Source organism: Diorhabda carinulata, chromosome X, assembly GCF_026250575.1.
Source record: "Diorhabda carinulata isolate Delta chromosome X, icDioCari1.1, whole genome shotgun sequence".
Lineage (NCBI taxonomy): Eukaryota > Metazoa > Arthropoda > Insecta > Coleoptera > Chrysomelidae > Diorhabda > Diorhabda carinulata.
In genome coordinates, this window is record NC_079472.1 from 22,816,989 (window position 1) to 22,839,127 (window position 22,139).

At 29.9% G+C, this 22,139-nt stretch overlaps 5 protein-coding genes across 5 annotated transcripts; 2 read left to right on the forward strand and 3 right to left on the reverse strand.

Moving 5' to 3' along the window:
• Positions 1 to 243: 243 nt before the first annotated feature.
• Positions 244 to 7,775, reverse strand: LOC130901145 (BTB/POZ domain-containing adapter for CUL3-mediated RhoA degradation protein 3). Its single transcript, XM_057812257.1, has 4 exons — positions 7,111 to 7,775; positions 6,581 to 7,038; positions 4,933 to 5,149; positions 244 to 2,830 (listed from the first exon to the last, which is right to left on the reverse strand). The coding sequence occupies exons 1-4, from the start codon at positions 7,292 to 7,294 to the stop codon at positions 2,820 to 2,822; spliced, it is 870 nt and encodes a 289-aa protein (XP_057668240.1). The 5' UTR covers positions 7,295 to 7,775; the 3' UTR covers positions 244 to 2,819.
• Positions 7,776 to 8,701: 926 nt separating this feature from the next.
• LOC130900995 (zinc finger protein OZF-like) lies at positions 8,702 to 10,815 on the forward strand. The gene is made up of 2 exons (XM_057812033.1): positions 8,702 to 9,260; positions 9,310 to 10,815. Exons 1-2 carry the CDS (start codon positions 9,111 to 9,113, stop codon positions 10,525 to 10,527), a joined length of 1,368 nt encoding a protein of 455 aa, XP_057668016.1. The 5' UTR covers positions 8,702 to 9,110; the 3' UTR covers positions 10,528 to 10,815.
• A 360-nt stretch (positions 10,816 to 11,175) lies between these two features.
• On the forward strand, positions 11,176 to 11,891 carry LOC130901343 (NADH dehydrogenase [ubiquinone] 1 alpha subcomplex subunit 6). Its single transcript, XM_057812651.1, has 3 exons — positions 11,176 to 11,452; positions 11,506 to 11,621; positions 11,688 to 11,891. Exons 1-3 carry the CDS (start codon positions 11,326 to 11,328, stop codon positions 11,814 to 11,816), a joined length of 372 nt encoding a protein of 123 aa, XP_057668634.1. The 5' UTR covers positions 11,176 to 11,325; the 3' UTR covers positions 11,817 to 11,891.
• LOC130901341 (venom serine carboxypeptidase-like) lies at positions 11,597 to 15,777 on the reverse strand. The gene is made up of 2 exons (XM_057812649.1): positions 14,906 to 15,777; positions 11,597 to 13,722 (listed from the first exon to the last, which is right to left on the reverse strand). Exons 1-2 carry the CDS (start codon positions 15,696 to 15,698, stop codon positions 13,121 to 13,123), a joined length of 1,395 nt encoding a protein of 464 aa, XP_057668632.1. The 5' UTR covers positions 15,699 to 15,777; the 3' UTR covers positions 11,597 to 13,120.
• Positions 15,778 to 17,055: 1,278 nt separating this feature from the next.
• Positions 17,056 to 21,619, reverse strand: LOC130901014 (venom serine carboxypeptidase-like). The gene is made up of 2 exons (XM_057812059.1): positions 20,796 to 21,619; positions 17,056 to 18,659 (listed from the first exon to the last, which is right to left on the reverse strand). The coding sequence occupies exons 1-2, from the start codon at positions 21,568 to 21,570 to the stop codon at positions 18,040 to 18,042; spliced, it is 1,395 nt and encodes a 464-aa protein (XP_057668042.1). The 5' UTR covers positions 21,571 to 21,619; the 3' UTR covers positions 17,056 to 18,039.
• Between the last annotated feature and the right edge of the window lie 520 nt (positions 21,620 to 22,139).

Sequence of the window (22,139 nt, forward strand, 5' to 3'; positions counted from 1 at the left end):
TACATATTACACTTTTCACTTTTTTTTATAGAAAAATTTGTATTTGGTCAATTTTCATTTAAAAAGCTACATTGTATTCACTTCTACTAATTTTTCTTGGTTTAGCTAAAAATTTACATAAATATTATTTTCTAAATAAACATGTCCCAGTTCTAAGAAGTTTTTTTTATTGTGAAGTTAGGAAGCTGCGAAATCTGAACTGGATAAAAATGTTATAAATTTAAATGAACCACGAAAATAGATTAGATCTGCCACCTACAATTGAGGGCACTGGCATCGAAAATCCACCATGTTGTTTCCACTGAATAACAACTAAGTTTGCATTTCTTCTTAGGGTAGGTTTTTTGTCTGTAACTAAACGCGTCACTTATAACCTATTCTGCTCGATTCAATAGTAAATACCTTTAAAGTATCTTTTTGTCACTCCGAGGCGTTTAAGTTATCTCCATCTCCTGACAAAAAGTATAACTTCAGGGTCTTGATACAAAACTAACTATTAGATGCAAGGGCGAAAGAAAATGTTATCAGTTACTCATTTATTTGTTAACAAATATAAATCCAACAAAATCTCTCTATTTGTAATTCTGTTACAATTATATCTTATTCTAATTTTTATAATACAAATAACATAAAATTACAATAATAAATCACAGAAACAAAGTAATGTAAACAATAATATTTAGAACATTGAAATATTCTACATAAAACATCAAACTTTTAATAAATTCCTGGATACAAGTATTTATATCATTACTTATTAGAAAACTGTAGGTATTTAACAATTATAAATGATGAGCTGATTATAAACTATTTTTGTGTTTCTAATCATTATTTTTATTAACCCTAAGTTACGGTGGACGAGTCTGATTATTCATTTGAATTTGAGAAGATGAAGTTGATTTTTGCGTACCACAGCCAGTTGGCGTTGACCACAAACAATTGCCTGTCGTTTCTTTTTGACATCTTACAGTTGCAAATAAGGTAAATTCGTCTCATAATTATTTTATCCCTGTTATTTTATATACAATATTTAAGATGATTAAGATGATTTAAGATTTTATGAAAGCGAGAATGATAGTTGCAATAAAGTAGAATTAAAGTTATATAATATATATAATCGCGATTACCGTGAATTAGAGAATGAAAATTACGAAAACGACAAGGAATTCGAAAGTGATAGTGAAGTAATACCAATACGTCGAATACGCACGCGGCTTTTATCGATATAAAACAATTTCAAAAATTAAAGGGTTAGGCAATGAAACGGTGTGGGGCTTGCAGCGCGCGGTGGAGTGGTAGGGAAGACAGTTACAGGCCTGTCGGGACCCGAGTGACTTGCCATTTAGTCTACAATGGAGCATTATCAAAATGGCAAACGTGTCGGGATTTTAGCCAGCATTTTAACATACCACGTAACCAACTTGTTCCGTTAGACCATGCGATTAAAATTTGGGTAAACAACCTCGAGCAAACTGGATCGACGTCTAGAAAAAGAGGTGGTAGTGCCAGAATGATTCAAACCCCTGAAAATAACGACCGTGTTCGACAAGCAGTCTACGTCCATCGACCATATGTCACGCCACACCCCTACAAATAAGTGACAAATCGGTGAGAACGATAATCCATCAAGATATTCGACATCACCCGTATAAAAATTGCAAATAAACGAAACCCAAAAGCGGTTTCCTGTTCTAGTGGATAAAATGAAAGGATATGTTGCATTATGTTTTCTTATGTCTCAAGTAAAAAAATCTGAATGGAAATTATATTGATAAAAAAAAACTATTATAAATACTTCAATTGTTGCGGCCAATATGCAATGGAATAGATTTTTTGATATCACAAGATTCCTTCACTTTACAGATAACGAAAACTTGGATAAAAATGATAGAATTAGGAAGAAGTTTAGTTGATTACCTAAATAATACATTCGACAATCTATATGCTTCAGAGAGCGCAGTATCATTAGATAAATCTTTTACGAAGTTCAAGTTTGTTTTAAAATCTATGTTGGCACAAATAAAATACCGGGAACTCATATAAGTCCTATAAATGGCACAACCCATTTTGAATAAAAGGCTACACATTGTACATGGACAATTGGTATTCATCTCCAAAATTATATTTAAAATTAATGGAACGAGAAACAAATGTAGTTGGAACTGTACAAAGAACAGAAAACACTTGCCAAAAGAGCTTACTTTTTTTAAATTGTTAGTTTATGCTGTTTCACTGTACCACACTAGTGTTCCAAAGTGAAACAAAAAACATTTTAGTTAAAAAATGCTCTTCAAAAAAAAACATTATTTTTCTGCCAACTTTCGATATTTTATTTCAAAGATAAATGTATAATTAACTAAAATTTTTGATAAAACTGAACTTTTAGGGTAACATTTGGATTCGGACAACAAAAATTAACAAAGTGATTCACTGTGAAACACTTTCTCTTTTATTACTTTCAAAAGGTTATGAATCATAATTCTCAATATTACACTGAGATATATATCCACAAGGAACTGCTAATTAATTAGTGATTAATAATAAACAAATTAGCAAGATAAACGTATAACAAATAATTTTTTTTTTAAATATCCAGAGTGATTCTATTCAGGAATTTATTTTTCCAGTAAGCGGAATACATTTTATAAACCATGAATTGTTAGTTTTAAATCTAACAATTTGTTTAGAATATATTGTTTTTCCAATTATGGAAATTAAAGATATTAAATAAAATAGTAAAACATATTTCATGGAAAACGTTGCGTTAATATTAAATAAAGCAATAAATTATTTAATATCCGCCACTGTCCAATGAAAACTCAAGGACGAACTGTAAAATAAAAAAACAAATTAGTAAAAAAATATCAAATATTTCCAATTTGATGAAATACATTGTTGCTTCTTAAATTCTATGGAATATAAAAGAACTTCAAATGGTGTTGCAGGTTTAGGACTCAAAATAGAACTGTCTAAGAGTTATTTCAAATACCAATTTTAAAAAACTCTTGGGCAATAATTTCAATAATAATATAAAATAACCTTGTACTTACTAATAAAGATAGATATATTCACCATGAAATAATAGAGGAGGAAAAGGAGACAGTTAAAAATGAAAAAACAATAACTGGGGACAAAATTGGACACACTTAATAAGAATTGAATATAGCAAAAAAGAGAAGACAGTGAAAGAAAAGATTACAAACAAAACTGGAACTATCAAGGCTTAAGTAAAAAAATTCCTGAACTTCACTACATAATATTATTGATACAGTTTGAAAAAAAACAAAGAAATATTTGGTGAAAATTGTGAATGATAAATTTTGCTCCACTCATCACAAAACTTCCAACAGAAACAATTTCAACCTAATTTTCAGCTATTACATGTAATGCTGAGTTTTTATTGATTTCCCAAGATTTTCATTCAAAAAATTCTTCATCTGTCTTGATTTCTTTTCCCTTATATTATCACATGTTAATCACTGCTTCTCTCTTATTCATTGTGCATAACACTTTCTACCCATGAGATACAATATTCTAAGATAACCTCACCATTCAAAAGTTTCCTTTTTTTTCAAAAAACTTAACAATATACTTTTCTAATACATAAATCTAAAATGAAATTTAATCTTTAAAGCAATGTTTTGGTGTTATGAATGTTTTTCTTTGGTTTCTAAGAAAAAGGCAACAATAATACAAAAAAAATGTATTACCGATGGAATATCTATAACTCGAATATTAAGGGAAATGCAAGAAGTTTTAGACATCACAAACTTCGAGATACATTATTTAAATGCTGAAATTTCGACTTACAAAGACACGATTTTTAAATATTTTTTATATAATCAAATTGATTTTAAAACAAATTACTTATTAGTGAAGTAAACTGTACACTAAAAAAATTTATTCAGAAAATTTTCAAATTTTTTATTAACTATTTTTTCAAACTCAATGAACCGAATACATAATCATCACATTTTTTAATGTAAGTTCTTAGTGTATTGATTGCAGCTCTGGATTCTATATTTGTTAACGATGTTTCAAATCTTGCTAGATTAGTATCAATATCATTTTCATTAACATCATCGTCATCTACATACTGATTTACTGTGGCGATTATTTCAGCATCAGTTAGTGTTCCAGTAGTTCCAGTCTACTATCATGTCCTGCTCAAAGAGTTCTTCATGTGACATCGAAAATCCACAGCTTGTCAAGAAATTTAATATTGTAGTTTTAGATATACTTAACCAAGCCTTGTCTTTCATCCTAACTGCATGCAATACATTAATAGATATAGCTGACTGTTGTTCCATATCTATTATCAGTTTCAAAACAACTTCATTTCTGTTAGCCAGTTTTTTATTATTCATTGATCTAAGGGCTGTAGCTTGGATGTTGTATTGATTTGAAAAAAATTTAACTTTCACTGCTTTCAAAAACAGAATTATGTTGTCTCAATGGAAAGTAATATTTTTAGTTTCTCCTTAATCTTTTTTTTTTGTCGACTTTAATGAACCATCTTTCAAATAATTCAGATGTCATCCAAGCTTTCTTGTAAACATCACAGTCAAGTGGTAAATATTTACAAGCAAAACAACAACGAGGTTTATGTTTTTTAGAGCCTGTCCTGTTTGTTGTTAATCGCTCTTTACTGTGCTTACCGCCATGACATTTTCCATTTTTAGAAATAAGAGTTTTATTTATCTGGTAAACACTTGACAAAAAACCTAGTCTTGTCGGCATTAAAGATATCTTTTGATTCATAAGCTCTGCAACTCAATTATCCATCCATCACATATCTTGTTATTGAGACTTACACACTTTTGCAAACTTTTCTAAACACAAGTTTATAATGCTTCTTAAAATTCACCAACGAGTTATAGAGATTCCACTATATATACTAAAAACCATCATCTCATCTGTAACCATTCTTACCTGGTCTATCTTCCTCCTCATCACTAGTATAAGAAGACATTCCACTAACTGCTCCTCTAGTTGATGTAGCTTGCATTAATTCTTGATCAGGAGCATTTCTATTTTCGTACAATAGAATATTTAGAGTTTCTTCATATATTCTTGCTTCTGGGCATTCAACTTTTGTATGTTTTTTATCTGTTGCATATACAATTGAAGTACAGCATACTTCGGATACCTATAAATATTTAAGATTAATTAGTTTAGTGCAAATAACATTTAGCAAGGACCGCGTGAGTTGGTACAAAACGGTTTTAATTGTTACAACACTTGAGTCCACATTAATTAAACTCTTACTCACTCAACACACACATACCAGACGAGATGCTCTCTAGACACAGGTGCTTCAGAGAACACCTTCAAATTCCCGCGCTTTAGAAAGTCTTGTCACACCTGCAAGACTGCCTGGATAGCAAGGAAACTTCGCTCTGAAGAGAAGAAAAGGAGTTAAATCGAGACTAAAGAAGCAACAGAGAGAAGAGCTGAATAGCTAGATCGTCCCTCCGCGAAATAATGCCCATCGAGAGGCCAGATATAGAGAAGGTTTTTTTGTTTGTATGAGCAAACAGGAACACCAAACCCTGAAGATACGTAACAATATTTTTTACCCAGACCTTTATAAACAAAAAAACTCTCACACATATACATACACACAGTGGTGAATTCATCAACAGAATAACTGGAATGTAGCCTAAGGTTACATATTTAAAGGGGCGGAAAATTTTGATCAGAAATGTTTTATTTCGATTTACAAAATTTTAAAAAAAATATTGTTCACCAAGAGAAGATCAGTTGTGACGATATTTCCTCATAGTTGCTAATCTTCATGAATCACTCTGTAAGTTTTTCATAGATAAACAAGAGAATTTTGAAGTATTTTGAAAAAAAACTGGTGGAATTAAATGCGTAGAAAAATGGGAAAATGCAATAAAAAAAGATTGGATTAAACACCTGATTAAGATATTGGAATGAATACTTCAGAGTTAACACATTTCTCATTTCAAACTTTTAGAAATTTTAGTTTCTTACAAAAATGAGAAATTTTTTACCATAGGTTACATGAAAAAGCTAGTTTCCTGGAAAATTTGTACCCTTATAATTAAGAAACAGAATTAGTTTAGGAATGTGTACACTTTCAGAGCTGCCTGTCTTCTGACATAATTCAAATAAAACCATTTTATTCAAACTTTGATATAGGACTTCATATTGTTCCCAGTACATCAGGGACAAATTTTACTTGTGAGAAAAGCTTTTCTTTCTTGAGAGAAATGTTCAACACTTCAGGTCTTTTATGCATAGTAGAGTCAGATCTAAACAAAATTTCATACAAAAAAAAATCAAAGATTTTGCAAATTTAATGACCCATAATAATATATTGAAATTGATAAAAAATGTAATTCAAACAATTGTGAACTAAGGTATTAAATATCTGAAAATCCGCCTCTGCACTCACATAAAAGAAAGTATTTTCGAACTATTGAAAGATAACAATAATGGGAAACAATGACTTAAATCAGCACTCTTTGAGAAGTAATTTATACATTGATTATACAACAAACTTCAGATGCACCACAAGACAGGTAATGAAGGTATGTATGAGATAACTTACCTTTTTTCCATGTCCATAAAACACCCAACAACAAATTTCACTTGTACTGATAACATCTTTCAAGAATAGAACCCTATTACTGTACCACAAACTAAGTTTATCAAATAGTTCAATATTTTTTAATAAATTATCATCAGAAGCAGTGGTATAAGAATATTTATTGTTATGTCTGTTTATTAATAATTTAATAGCCGGTTTTGTAGTGGAACTTATTAAACTTTCTTCTTCCTTTTGAGACGTAATTAAAGGTACTCTACATGTAGGTTCTAGTTCTCCTCTCTCTTTTTTAGCTAATGCTTTGTTGCAAGATTCAGCTAGTTCAGCTATACAATAATACTTGGCTTCGGCTAGGAGCTCTACTATATCTTTTGTTGATTCTGGAAGGGTAACACTTCCATCTCTCAAAAAGTTTAGGATAGTACCAAAATGTTTACCACATCGATCAATGAGAATCCAACCTAAAACAATTCTTAATAAATTAATAAGCAATACTTGATCAAATTCTCAAGAATTTGATTTTATAAACTTACCATCAGAATCAGATAATACCTCCATTCGACCACTGAACATTGCCCTAAGCATTGTATCGTGTTTTGTTAAAGTACCGATAGTAGTGTAATGGAGACAACCCCCTACGTTGAGCTTAACGTATTGAGAAGGATTACCCTTGATAGTTGTTTTTCCAGACATAGTATCAATTTCAGAATTAAGCATTCAGATGGATTTAATGAGACTTTTTTAATTGCCTTATTTAGGAATCTATTCAAAATGAATTAACACGTATTCACCTTATAAGGGTTATCGATTAATATATTTAATTTTTTGAAACTTGAGTAAACATTTTGAAACACTATTCACATTTTGTTAATTTCTAAGTTGTCGAGATTTTTCAACATTTCGTCAAAGCAATACACATAATATTTTAACCAATTGCAAACTAGTATATTGATCTTAAGGATGACAATATATTGAAATGATGAGTGAATATCTATAGAGAATTTATGACAGCTTCTAATATAATATTTTGACATGTGTGCTATAAACATAGATTTAATATTAAAGATAGAGAGAGCCTCACGTAATTAAAATTGTATTTTTAGAAGAAAGAGAATGAGCATCGATTTACCCATATATATAGTCATAATCATAGTAAAACTAGACTATGATTTCTATAGTGAAAAGTTGTGCCAATTTTAGAAAGAAACAACCTCTGGTCTAACGTAAAGCTATATTTGTTCCACTGTGTAGTCATTGGTAAAACAAAATAAGAGATAGAAATATAACAGTGGATAGAGTTCGATACCAGAAATTAAAAGGAATACTTGACAGATATAACGATACTACAACTTTCTTTGTATCTTGTTCCAACATAACACTTTCCTATTGAGAGAGTCTAATATTACTTTGTCTATGGAAATAGTAGTATTGACAGTCTCTCCTCCTGCTATTGATCCAATCACAATAGAGTAGAAAGAGAAAGAGAGTGATATACCGATGTCTTATAAAGGCAATTCGGGTCCAGTTAAACAAACGAAACAGTAAATTTAGACCATCCTAGTGCCGTAACGTCACTTTCCTATTTTTCTCTAAAGGTTATATTGGTGCTTAGTTCTACTTCCATTATTTGAATAATTTCGAAAGTGAAAATATGAATGGATAAAATTTTTTCCGAATTTATTAATTGTTCCCATTTAGATACATAAATATTTGTCCTTTTGAATCTGAACATTTAAACTAACAGTTTATTCTCTGATTTTTTAATTATTCCTATTTGTGTTAATATTCGTAAATGAGTATTTTTACTTTATTTTAGTAGTAAATATTATTTTTTTAATACAATTTTAAATGAAAAATATGCCTCTGCTCTTTAAATGAGAAAATATATCTATTAATTTAAAAGTTACACTTTACAGACATACGTGATTGCAGGTAAAGGAATAAAGAAACTAACAACTACAACTACACATAGTAATAAAAGTCAACAAATTCAAATAAAAGTAAGAAAGAGTAACTTTATTTGTATCACATTCTAATGTTGGAACACGAATTTCGTCGGACGAGCAGTCTACAATTCTATGTCTACGATTGGTAAGTTTTTCTGTCAAGTGTCAAACTTGAAATTAAGTCAATAATTAATTTCTTATTTTTTCCACTTAAACAAGCTAGACAGTAGAGTCTGCAGAAAAATAAAATTTAAAATATGTAAGTTTTGGAATTCTAATGGAAAGCAGATTGTCGCCCTCTATCGTTCATTTCATCATATGGATGGTATTATGTTTTAATGTCAGAAGAAAAGTAAATCAGAGAATTGAGAATTTTTTATTTGTATTTTTTCTTCTAATCAATGCATTCTTTCTTTGTATATTTATAACTAAACTTCATTAATATCGTAAAAAAGAACTTAGGGTATCTTAGTATGAATTTAAGGGATTTTGAAATATGCTTGGGGGAAAAGTTGGCATCACTAATTCATACTGCATTTTCAATCTATGATTGTCAACAGTACGGTTGAAAAGGCTTTTCAAGTAAAATGTTTAATGAAAATGAATCTTTATTACTAGAGAATATTGAGGATGTGTGTAGAACATGTCTTAATAAAAATGTATCATTAAATCTATTTGGAAGTTTTTATAAAGATAAAGTATACAGTGATTTATTAACTATGTTTTCATTATTGAAAGTAAGTTGAACACTTCAACTATTTTAGGTGTATATCAAAGTAATTTTAGGTACAATCAACAGACAACTTACCAAAAAATATATGCACGATATGTGCAGATCTACTTATAAAAATTCATTCATTTAAGGATAAAATTGAACAGTCGCAAATTATATTAAACAGGTGTTTAACTGAAATAAAAAACATTGGTCCACAATCTGCTGATGATTTTGATGAAAGTTTCAATTCAAACGTGGATAGTGATGTTTCAGATTGTAAAAATCAACAAATAGAAGAAGGTTCAACAAAAAATTTCACTTGCTCCTTCTGTAGTTTAAAGTTTTTTTCATATACAGCTTACATTGCACATAGAAAAAGTGAAGCGGATTTGAGAAGAAAAAAACAAGCATGTAGTGTCTGTAATAAACTAATCAGTACATATAAACTTAAAGATCACATGAATTCTCATACAAAAGAAAGACCATATGAGTGTGAAATATGTGGTGAGAAATTCAGGTTTAGATCAAGTCTATCTAGACATAATTTTCGACATAAGGATAAAAAACCCCATGTTTGTCACATTTGTGGAAGGGGTTTTATCCAAGCACCCACACTTACAGATCACATCAGAACACACTTAGGTCAGAAATCTTGTATTTGTTGTGTTTGTGGTAAAAGTTTTATAACCAAACACGCTTTAGGAAATCACATGACTTTACACAAAATTGGTAATAACGAAATTGATTTAAGTAGTAATTCAATCTGTAAAGAATGTAACAAAACATTTACATCTCCACAAGCCCTTAAACAACACATGCACACTCATTGTGACAAAAAATTTTTGTGTAGTAATTGTGGAAAGAAATTCTCCACTAAAACATTGTTAGATTCTCATTTTAAGATTCACACTGGTGTCAAACCATACATTTGCCCAATTTGTGAAAAAGCATTTTCCCAGAAAAATAGTCTTGCTAAACATAGTCGTATGCATACTGGAGAAAAACCTATTGTGTGTATTATTTGTAATAAAAGGTTTTCTCAACAAAGTCATCTGACGTACCACATGCGACAACATAGTGGAGAACGACCCTATAATTGTAAATTTTGTGATAAAACCTTTAATCACTCTGGTTCCTTAAAAATCCATACCAGGTTACACACAGGAGAAAAGCCTTACACATGTAATATTTGCTCAAAAGGTTTTTATGATAGTAGCAGTATGAAAAAACATAAAAAAGGACATGATGAAAATAGAACACAACTTGCTGTTCTAGTCACAGTTGGATAACAATTTTTATATAAGTTATTTAAAAAATATTTCATTACAACAATGTTAATAATGAGGAGTTCATCAATCATTTTTTCCATTTCTCTATATAGAGGTTGAGAAATTTCAGTTTAATTGTAGCTTTACACCATTGCATATTAGACTCTAGACATAATAATTTGCTTGAAGTGAAAGAATCATTTCTGTACTAGGTTTTAATATCAGAGCATTGATTCCTAACCTGGGGGTAAAACTTTTATTTCAGAAGGGCAACAATTGTTCTTATCTTTAATAAAGCCTACCTACGTATTTGTATATTGTTTCATTTCATCGTTGGGAGGAAGGGTAAATCAGTGACCATAGTTAAGTCATAAGCGTAACATACCTAAAAAGGTTAAGAATCACCACTTGGTGTTAATATCTCTTGATGTTAATAATGGTTAACATTAAGTAGTATACAGGGTGAAATAAATATAACTAACATTTTGAAACGATTAAAAAAATTTTAAAACTGTATTGAATAAAAAATAATGAAAATTGTAATAAACTACAAATTATGTCATATGTCATATAGAGGGGTACATCACCCGCGAATTGCGTTTGAAATGTATTCTTATTTGATGGTGATTACCATGTTCAGTATATAATCTTAATTCAGTTGTCTAACGTCAATGAACGGAATCCGGATTAATTTTCGATCATTCAGATCATGATCAGTCAGCTCAATCATAATTCCTGAAAACCCCTATGTGTCAAAATCAAATAGGTTAAATTACATCACTGAATTGAAGTTACTTTAATCAAAAATACAACCTTAAAATGGCTTCACAAGCCGTAAGGAAAAGTATTAAAGAAGTTAAACCAATTTTGTCTTTAAATCGTGAGGAAGCACGAAAAAGGGTATTGAATTTGTACAAAGCTTGGTACAGACAACTGCCTTATATTGGTATGTAATTTTTCAAATTTTATTGAATTTGTTTAAGCGATTGCCTTTTTCAGTTAAAAATTACGATATTCCCAGAACAGTCGAACAATGTAAAACCAAATTACGAGAAGAATTTACTAAATTTGATGAAATAAAAGACGTTAGATTGATTGATATGTTGGTTATAAAGGTATCATTTTTATTTTTTATTTATACATACTAGCTAAAACTTAATGGTTTTGTAATGACGTTATAGGGCCAAATGGAACTAAAGGAAGTGGTTAATGTTTGGAAACAAAAATCACACATAATGGCATACTTTAAAGATACAATAGAGCCAAAACCTAAAGATTTTTTATCCAAGTTTCTGAATGGTAAAGAATAGCTTCCGAACTGCATTATGTAGCTTCTGTTTTGTAAATATTAGTCTATTGAATAAAACAAAAAAGTACAGAGTACAGTTAGTACTGATATTCTTATTTCATAGCCCAAAAATTATGTTTTTAAGAGCTTAATTAAGAAAGACAAAAAACTTATTGCAAGCTTTTATTTTACTCAACTCTTTCAGATTATTAATTATAATAGATTGGTTTATGATGAATTAAAATAATTGTTAAAAAAGAAAATATAATTTACATGAAATTTATTTAAAGATTCTTTATTTTTTTAGTATAAAGATTGTTCATATGTATCTTTTAATGTTTATGCTGATAATGTGATGTTGAGCAAGAAACAGAAGAAAGCTTGAAGAAATCACAAAACAACTAATAGCAGCAAAGAGATAGGCCTACACTTCAATAATGATAAAACAAAGTTTATGGAAATAAAAAATAAATGTAGAAGCAAGACAAAAAACCATTTCAAAGTACATAAAAACAATGGGACATTAATAGAATTCAAGGAAATAGAAAATTTCATGTATTTGTGTGTACTACTAGATAAAAAATGTCAAGAAGAAGGAAATTGAACTTAAATTGCCAAAAGTAACAGTTGCCGTGTGTGTGTCTTGGAAGATATTAATATCAAAAGAGATATCCAGAACCACAAAAGTTCGAATTTGTAAGACAATTTTGAGGTCCAACCTGACATACACCTGTAAAACCTAGATAATGACATATAAAACTAAACATAAATTAGAAATTTGGGAGAGAAAAATACTAAGTATTTTTGTAAGAAAGCAGACAGAGCTAGGATAGGGAAAAGATCAAACCAGGATATTTTACACACTTTTCAATGAGTCACCAATCAGCACGTTTATAAAGACAATGACTAGGTCACTTAGAAAGAATGGACAAAGACTGACCCTTGAAATGAGCTACATGGAAGTTACCAGAGTAAAAGAGGTAGACCAAAAAACAGTGGAAGGAAGTAGTGGAAGATCTTAAAAGGAAAAACATCCAAAACTGGACAGAAAAAGCAAGGGACTGAAAGGAGTGGAGAGAAATTACAATGCTATGGATCTAAATGTTCTGCATCTGCATCTTTTAATGTTAATCTTTGTTTCATAATTTTTCTTATGAAAATCGACAATATTTTGTAAAATATATAATTTTTATTATTGAAAAAATAGTAAACCTATAAATCATCATCTCCTTTTAAGAAACTAAAATAAGTTATTTCAAAATAATATCAAGAAATAAAGTTTATTTAATTCCTTAATAGTTGATAATTTTGTTTTTATTGAAGTTTCTAATTTTGATTAATCTTATTTCTAGTAAATGTTGTAATAAGATCCAGTGCTACTTCAGGTTGATCTCCAGGTACCATATGTCCTGCATTTCTAACAACAATTTCAGTTAGATTTCCTGCTTGTTTGATATATCCTGCTAATTCGTTCCCAACGTACCATTTACGCCTAACAGCCGTTTTGTATTCTTCAGCAGCATCAAAGTCCAAATGTTTCAAAAAGTTTTCAGTCAGAGGATAAGCGACTATAATATCTAATTGACCATTATAAAAAAGAACTCTTATATTACTAAGCAATTCTGAAATCCAAGGAGCTACAGACTGCATTAAATCTTCTACCAAATGTTGTTCAACTTCCACACCATCATGGTAAATCAAATCTCCAACATGAATTGCTTTACGTACATCTGAAGTTTGAAGGAATTCAGTGTAACTCATATCCACATCGTTATTCTCAGGATTCTCATTGTACAAATAATTGAAGTAGTGGTTGTAGCCCGTTAAATTCTTGAAAAGAGTATTTCCTCCATTCAGATCTCCATTTAACAGATCATCAAATAGTAGGAAAGCTTTGTTGAAGTCTTTATTGCGTATGGCTGTTATTACTGAAAGAAAAATTATAATAAATAATAAGAACAGTATAGTTTGACTGTATTTTATGTTTGCTGTTGTGATGTGCTAAGATTTATTGATTTGATTTAATTATATGAGTTTATTTTATTTTTACACACTTTGAACTGCTTTAACTTTTTTCTTCTTTCGTATTTTTTTTGCATGAATGAAGGTTTCATCTGTTTTATAGACCATGTTTAAACTAAGGGCCCAATAAGGATTTAGTGCATCCTCCTTGAAGAGGTGGTTAAAATGCTGTTTATATTCGAACGACTTAATAGCCGAAATTCGAAAAAAACTGACAGTATTCGTTTAAGATCTACTTTCACACTTTATGGAAGGAGAAAGGGCAGATTAAACAGCAGTTAGACATGTGTGTCCTCCATCAACCATATTTGTTTTCATTTGTGACAGCTATTTGAAAAGGCCTATTTTGTGCTCATAACTAGTGTTGCCACAATTTAAAAGCTGAATGTAAAAATTGAACTAGAAAATGTACTAGATTGTACCAACTTCAAACAAATTTAATAAAATTATAGAAAGATGTATAAACATAAGTTTAAATTAAATTTTTTCCAAAAATGTTATAGATTGTGTCAATTATTATTTTAAGGATGAAAAATTTAGATAAAGTTTACCGATAAAATTAGCAATGCAGTACAAAAATCTCACGATCTAAATATAAATCAACTTGGCTCTGTTTTTTAATTATTGTTACAATCTAGTAAAATTTCTAGTTTATTTTATTAAACGAAAATATAAAATAACTCTATATTTGCGAACGCTGGGAAAATGTATTAGAAAAAAGGAAAAATGTACTAGCGTATAAAATACACTAAAATGTACTAAAATTGTACAATTGTACTAGCTCTGGCAACACTGCTCATAACCTCACAAAATTTAGAATTTTTTAAAGTTGGCAAACTCTTAGTTTGATTTTAATTTAAATTTACTATTAATTTTCTGCTTGAATTGCAAGCAGGATTTCAGTGTCTTTCAACTTGTAATTTAATTTGTTAGTTTAATGGTAATTTTTAATTTTGGCCGCATAAACCAAGCTTCACAGACAAATTAAGTTTCAATAAAAAAAGTATATAAAGTATATATAAATATAGTCTTGGGGATATATCTATTAACAACATTAATCAATCATCTTAGTAAAATTCTTAGACTTACAATCGTTTTCAAGATTTTCAATCTGCTCTTTCCCTGACGTATCTACCAGTCCAATTTGATACAGATATTCACCATATTTCATCTGATTCTCAGGATCACATAATCCGTTTCCAATAGCCATACCTTTCAAGTTTATCTTAAAATCAGCAGTTGGGTTCTTTTTAAGAATAGTGTAAGAAGCTGCTGGAACATATTTACCTCCATACGACTCACCAGTTACGAAGAATTCGTTAGTTTGTAACTCAGGAAAAAGGGTAAAAAACTGTTTCAATGCTTCATAAAGATCTTCACCAACTTTCGTTTCGTTCTGAGCAAAACCATTAACTGTAAAGCTGTAACCTGTTTGTACTGGATTGTCGATGTATATAACTGAGTGGGTGTTTGTCCAAGAGTAAGGATTTAACTCCAGCTCTGATTTCATCAAAAATGGCCCGTTTTCTTTAAATACAGCGTACAACGATGAAGCACCTGGACCTCCTTGTAACCAAAGTAGCACAGGGGCATTTTCATAATCTTCTTTAGCTGGGAAGAACCAAAAGAACAAGTTTGAATCAAAATTTTTATCTACTGTGAAATATCCTGAGTAACTTTTTACATTTTTAAAAATATCAGATGGTACTTCAGCTAGACTTCTCGCTTCTGCTATCTGGTTATTTTCAATTAGTGGTGTTAGGAATAAAGGATTTCCAGAATTGTTGTCTTCATATTTTAATTCTTTAGCTTCAATATTCACTAAATTCAAGTTAGTAAGGTATAAAAAAAGCAAAACTATTGATACAATTGATGAATACATGGTTATGAATTATCGAACTGATCGAAATAAAGGAGAACTTGAGTTGAAATGAAGTGTGTTGGATTTTGAGATAATAATTGATAATCAGTTTAAGGATATTCAAATTTTAAAATTTGTAGATAATATAGTAGTAACATGTATAGTGACGTAGTTGAATTTTGATCTTTTAAAGCATGTACAAAGTACCCTAATTTAGATTATATTATTAAGAAATAAAGTTTCTTCTAATTCAGAATTGAAAAAAAATATTCAACCATCTTTAAGTTATCATCATCTGAGATAAAAAGGATAAAATTATGTTTTAATCATTATAAAAAATTCGTTTCTATTATATTTTCAAACGAATTAATTGATATTAGGTCTACAAGATTTAATCAATATTTTTATCAGTCGATTTAAGTACATTACAACTGAAAGGATGGCATTTTATTTATACACAGAAAAAACTAGAAAAATTAAGATAACTACGCATTAATCAATCACTGAATTTGGTTTTTTATTGGGATCAAACAAATAAACTTTCAAAAAAAGGTAACGACTCTTTTATATCAACTTTAAAGACTGTTGAATATGCTTGGAATCCCCCTTCCTCCTAGTTTAATTTAATATACGTTTGGTGCGACTCAATTTAAGCGAATCTTCAAACTACAAAAAAGAGCTGTTAGATATTTACTTGGACTAAATAGCAGGGACTTATTTAAAAGATTAAAAATTCTGACTCTTCCTTCCTTATTAAAATTTGAAGATTAAAGATCGTTGCACGGCTATCTATTTAGGGACGCGGAGCTCGACCTTTACCTACCTACTCAACGTTCAGAATTAGTTGAGGGCTTAATATTTTACAATGCAAAACAAATGCACAATTATTAGCCAATTGAAACAAATCGATATCATTTTTCCTGCATTCAGCAATAATTTGAGGGCATATTTACTGAAAAGTGACTTTTACTCTGTAAATGACTTCTGTTCTAATAATATTAAATTCCGAGCATGCTGCATACTGGTTTAATTTTGCTGTATACTAATTATTACCTATTACTATTACCTATAATTTTGTTACTCATTGTGGTTTTCCCCAGCCTTTCCCTTATCTTTATTTAGTTATTTTTATGTTTATTTTTTAGTTTTTACACGCTTTTGCTTACAAATTGTAACAATTTTTTGACAATAAAGCATTTCTCTCTCTCTTTTTTATATTAGGTGAGTTAAAAATGTTCTTTAGCTGACGCATAGATGAAGCAACCCGTACTAAATCCATATTATTTTCAGGTAGTCTTAACCTTCAAAAGACACGTTTGTAAAATTGAGGGCTGTTGAACATTTGGTATGTGAGCTATAACTTTTTGAAAGAAACAACTTTTGCTTGTTTGAAAAAATATATTAAAATAAATTTTATGTGTTAATAAAACGTAGGTTTTTGGCAAAAAATACTGTAGAAACCAAAACTTAGTTTCATAAAGATTATTCAATTTTGCTACAGGGAAATCAACCGTTGACATGTTGTTTACTAAGTTTAAACAAGAGGAAACGAGCATAGATATTAGAAAAATACACATAATTTCGGATAACAGCAAAGTGGAGCTGATTGAGACAGATCAGACCCTTAAGATATCGTGAATGAATATTTGGATATGCGAAAGCTCTGTTCAAAGGCGGTGCCGCACGGATTCGCAATCAACTAAAAAAAAACGTTTGATGTTTCAGAGTAGTGTTTGGAGTTGTTAATTGTAAACTCAAATTTTTGACTCTATATATAAGAATGGTTGGAACATGGTCCTATTATTTCACACCGGAGATCAATTGGCGGTCAACTGAATGAACTATTAGAAAATCCAAAATAACATTTAAGAAGAAATTTCGTCTTTATATATTTCCGCTAGAGAACTTCTGTACAATATACTTTACTAAGTTGGTTGCCTATAAACACATTTTACAAGACTACATCCCCTGTTAGAAAGTCAAGACTAACTGTAAGATTCTCCAGATACACAGATCATTTTTCTCCAACTCAGGAAATAGAGGTAAAAATTGTATAGCAACTTATAAAACCTCATCGTTTTGGACATAGACTCAATATGTAAAGCTGTAGTCAATTCCTACTAGATTATTATGTAGATAACAGAATTCGTTTCCACCCACATACAATATCGAACTTTCAATTATTTTTCATGATTTACTTTAGAAAAACCTTTTTCTACAAATAGACGAATTAATGAAGAAGCTCCTGGATCTCATTGAATTAAAAAAATAACGGGAGCGTTTGAATAATCATTTAGGATTGGGACAAACCAGGAAATTAGAGCTGAAACTCTTGTCCACTGTTAAATATTTATTATTTTTTCTACAAGTTTTTTCGGATAGACACATTATGAAAACAATTTCTAGTAAATTGTGCGATAAGATTCAGTGCTATTTCGGGTTTATCCTTAGGTACCATATGCCCTGAGTTTCTAACTACAATTTCAGTCAAATTTCCTGCTTGTTTCATGTACCCAGCTAATTCGTTCCCAACGTACCATTTACGCCTAACAGCTGTTTTGTATTCTTCAGCAGCATCAAAGTCCAAATGTTTCAAAAAGTTTTCAGTCAGAGGATAAGCAACTATAATATCTAATTGACCATTAAAAAAAAGAACCCTTATATTACTAAGCAATTCTGAAATCCAAGGAGCTACAGACTGCATCAAATCTTCTAACAAATGTTGTTTAACTTCCTTTCCATCATGGTAAATTAAATCCCCAACATGAATTGCTTTACGTACATTTGAAGTTTCTATAAATTCTGTGAAGCTCAAATCCACACCTTTATTCTTTGAATTTCCAATGTACAAATAATTAAAATACTGGTTGTAGCCTGTTAAATTCTTGAAAAGAGTATTTCCTCCATTTTTATCTCCATTTAAAAGATCATCGAATAGTAGATAAGCTTTGTGAAAATTTTTATTACGAATGGCTGTTAATACTGAAACAAAAATTAATCATTCAAATTATATGAATAGTAGTGTACAAGAATTTTAATAATTTTAATAGCGTGGAGATAACAATAAGTGTAGGTAATATTCTAATACCAGAGTAAATATATAAATACAAAATCTAGAAAATATTCTTATTAAATGTTCAAATTGAATAGAAGAGTTAAGGATTAATTTTTTTGGGTTAGTGTGTGAATTTTATCAAAAAGTGTAGTACCAAATGGAACATTCCATAAGCCCAAAACTTTTATGTGATGTAGATTTCTTCCGAACGTTGATATTGTTAAATTCAGAAATTACTGCGCTTCGAGCATCAAGATAAGCTATTATAGTTGACTTCTTTACTGGATACTATTTGGATATAGCAAAAACTGACTACTTTGTATGTTATGTGGAAGGAAGATGAAAACCCGGATTACTTAATTCTATAGTGCACAACTATTACAAGCATGTGTAAGCAAAAAATTATTTGGACAAAAACCAATAAGAGCGAAGATCTAATTTCCTTCAAGCCAGACAGATTCATTAGAATTCTGAAAGTGGGCAGCGAGTTTTATAGATGGAGGTACAATAAAATTTCAGATTTCAGTGTAACGTAGAGTAATATATTTTCCTACGACCACAAATGATAGATTTCACACTCATTTTTACGTAAGAAAGTAGCTTATGTCACACATGTACTAAAAAATAACTAAACATACATGCATTGAAATGCTTCTTTTTCTTATGTTATATATGGTCTCGAACGATAGAGGGAATATGCGAATACAATATGAATCTGGCTGGGTGCCGAAAGACAAAAGGCCAAATTTAAGAATACTGAAGAAGTAGACACTATGATTTTTTGAGGTTTTATTAGAGTTTACAATAAAAATTGAAAGTTTGTTGTATTTCAGCACACGTATTTATTTACTTTTCAACACATGTGTGATATTGCTTAACTGACTTTTTTATTTAAAAAATTAGTTTTTTTGAAGAATTTTTTACGTGGTCGTAAAAAAATAGTGTACACAACTCGTTGGAGAAGTGAAAAGTATTCGGATTGCATACCTTATAAAGATGAAACACAAAAGAGTTTACAAATAATAAATGACTACTAGGAAAAAACTACAGACGAAGACTATGAAAAAGACGAATAGAATATATTTCAAAAACGGTAGTGAAGCAATAAATTCACTGGAAAGTACTAGAACAATTGAACAGAAATTTGAGGGCGAGTAAGGAAACTCCCTTCAACAGTTTACTGTATTTTGGATCGAGGATGACAATCCCGCAATACTGAAACTATTGTAGGAACTTAGGCCCAATTTTACAAGTAAAATTCAAACCTCAAACGTCAGTTTAAACTATAGTATCGACTTTTTCACGTTTTATAGATGGCGTTCACGAAAAAACTTCGATTTAAACGTTATCGGCGGTCTGAGAGTAGTTTAAACTTCAGTTTAACATGAAACGGAGGATCCGAACCCTACTTTTTCAATATGTTTACATTTTTACAATATTATAAAGGGTTGTGGGGAAAATGATTTAAGATTTACACTTTAAATTTGATAAACTCGACGATGATGGTGAATAAAATATCAAAATTATCGACACGCCGAGAAAACAAAAAGTTATTCGTCCTAGGGCAAATTTTAAAGTGTCCCATCATTTTCTGAATTTGCTGTGCTTCTATCGAAAATATTTTTTTCTATATCCTCTCAAGATCAAATAAAAGCATCACTTCGTTCTTTGTTCATTTTCGTTTATACAACTTTTTAAACAAATCAATTTTAAAACAAGTATGGGAAAAATTTTGGTTATATTTCTGCGTGACAACTGGCAGAAAAATGTAGGTTTAACTGTGACATGTACAATAGAACAATTTTTAGTTTAAACTAGAGTTTAAACTTTCGTTTAATCTCCAGTTGTAAAATTGGCCCTAACCTTACTTAACCCACACAATAATAACCGAGAGATAAATGGCACGTTTAATTTCTTTTATTTCTAATAACTTACGGTTATACGATTTTTTTTAACATAATCGAACTAGTAACAAAATTTGATTTGAATAATTATTAAATAATTGAATTCTAAATTTAATATTGGGTAATTTTCGTTAAAAATTAAAAAATAACCTCACTTACACTCTTTTTCCAGATGTTCAAACTTTTTCTTCCCTGAAGTATCTACCAACCCAATTTGATACAGATATTCACCATATTTCATCTGATTCTCAGGATCACATAGTCCGCTTCCAATAGCCATACCTTTCAAGTTAATTTTCATATCAGCAGTTGGGTTCTTTTTGAGGATAGTGTAAGAAGCTGCCGGAACATATTTTCCTGCATACGACTCCCCAGCTACGAAAAATTCATTAGTTTGTAACTCGGGAAAAATAATGAAAAACTGTTTCAATGCTTCATAAAGATGTTCACCAACTTTTGTTTCGTTTTGAGCAAAACCATTAACTGTAAAACTGTAACCTGTTTGGACTGGACTGTCGATGTATATAATTGAGTGGGTGTTGGTCCACGAGTAAGGATTTAATTCCAGCTCTGGTTTCAGTATAAATGGTCCGTTTTCATTGAATATAGCGTACAACGATGGAGCACCTGGACCTCCTTGTAACCAAAGTATCACAGGTGCATTTTCATAACATTCTTTAGCTGGGAAAAACCAAAAGAACAAGTTTGAATCAAAATTTTTATCTACTGTGAAATATCCTGAGTAACTTTTTACATTTTTAAAAATATCAGATGGTACTTCAGCTAGTCTTCTTGCTTCTGATATCTGGTTATTTTCAATAAGTGGTGTTAAGAATAAAGGTTGTCCTAAGTCGTTGTCTTCATATTTTAATCCAAAATCAAAATTACTAATACATACAATAAGCAAAAATATTGATACAATTGATGAAGGCATGGTTATAAATTAACGAACTGATCGAAATAATGGAGAACTTACGTTTAAATAATGTATTTAATTCAAGATAATAGTTCTAAATTATTTTCAAATATGTTTACATTTGAAATTTTGAAGATAATATTATGTATATATTGAAATAATTGAATTTAAAAGTATCAGCATTAATCAGTCAGACGACTAATATTTATATTATGATAGTTGAATAAGCAAAATTAATTAGATTTTTATATAAAGTAATTTAGAATTATATAACTATAAACATGGTTCAGTATTTTTCAGGAGTATATCGATTAACTACGAATTTGTTTTTTTGATGTTTTATTTATTGACGCACTGTAGGAAATAGATGAAATACACTATTATTTTAATTCTGTTTTATAAACACAACCCTTTTCTATAGACGGTTCACGCACATAACATAAAATCAAGTTAGTTTGGATTTTAAGCCATAGATGGGTCTGCCATTATACATAAACAGTTGGCAAAAATAAATAATTTTAGTTTGGAAGCACAATGACGATTCCCCAAAGATTCCCGTTCTAGGTGTTTATTAATTATCACAGTGT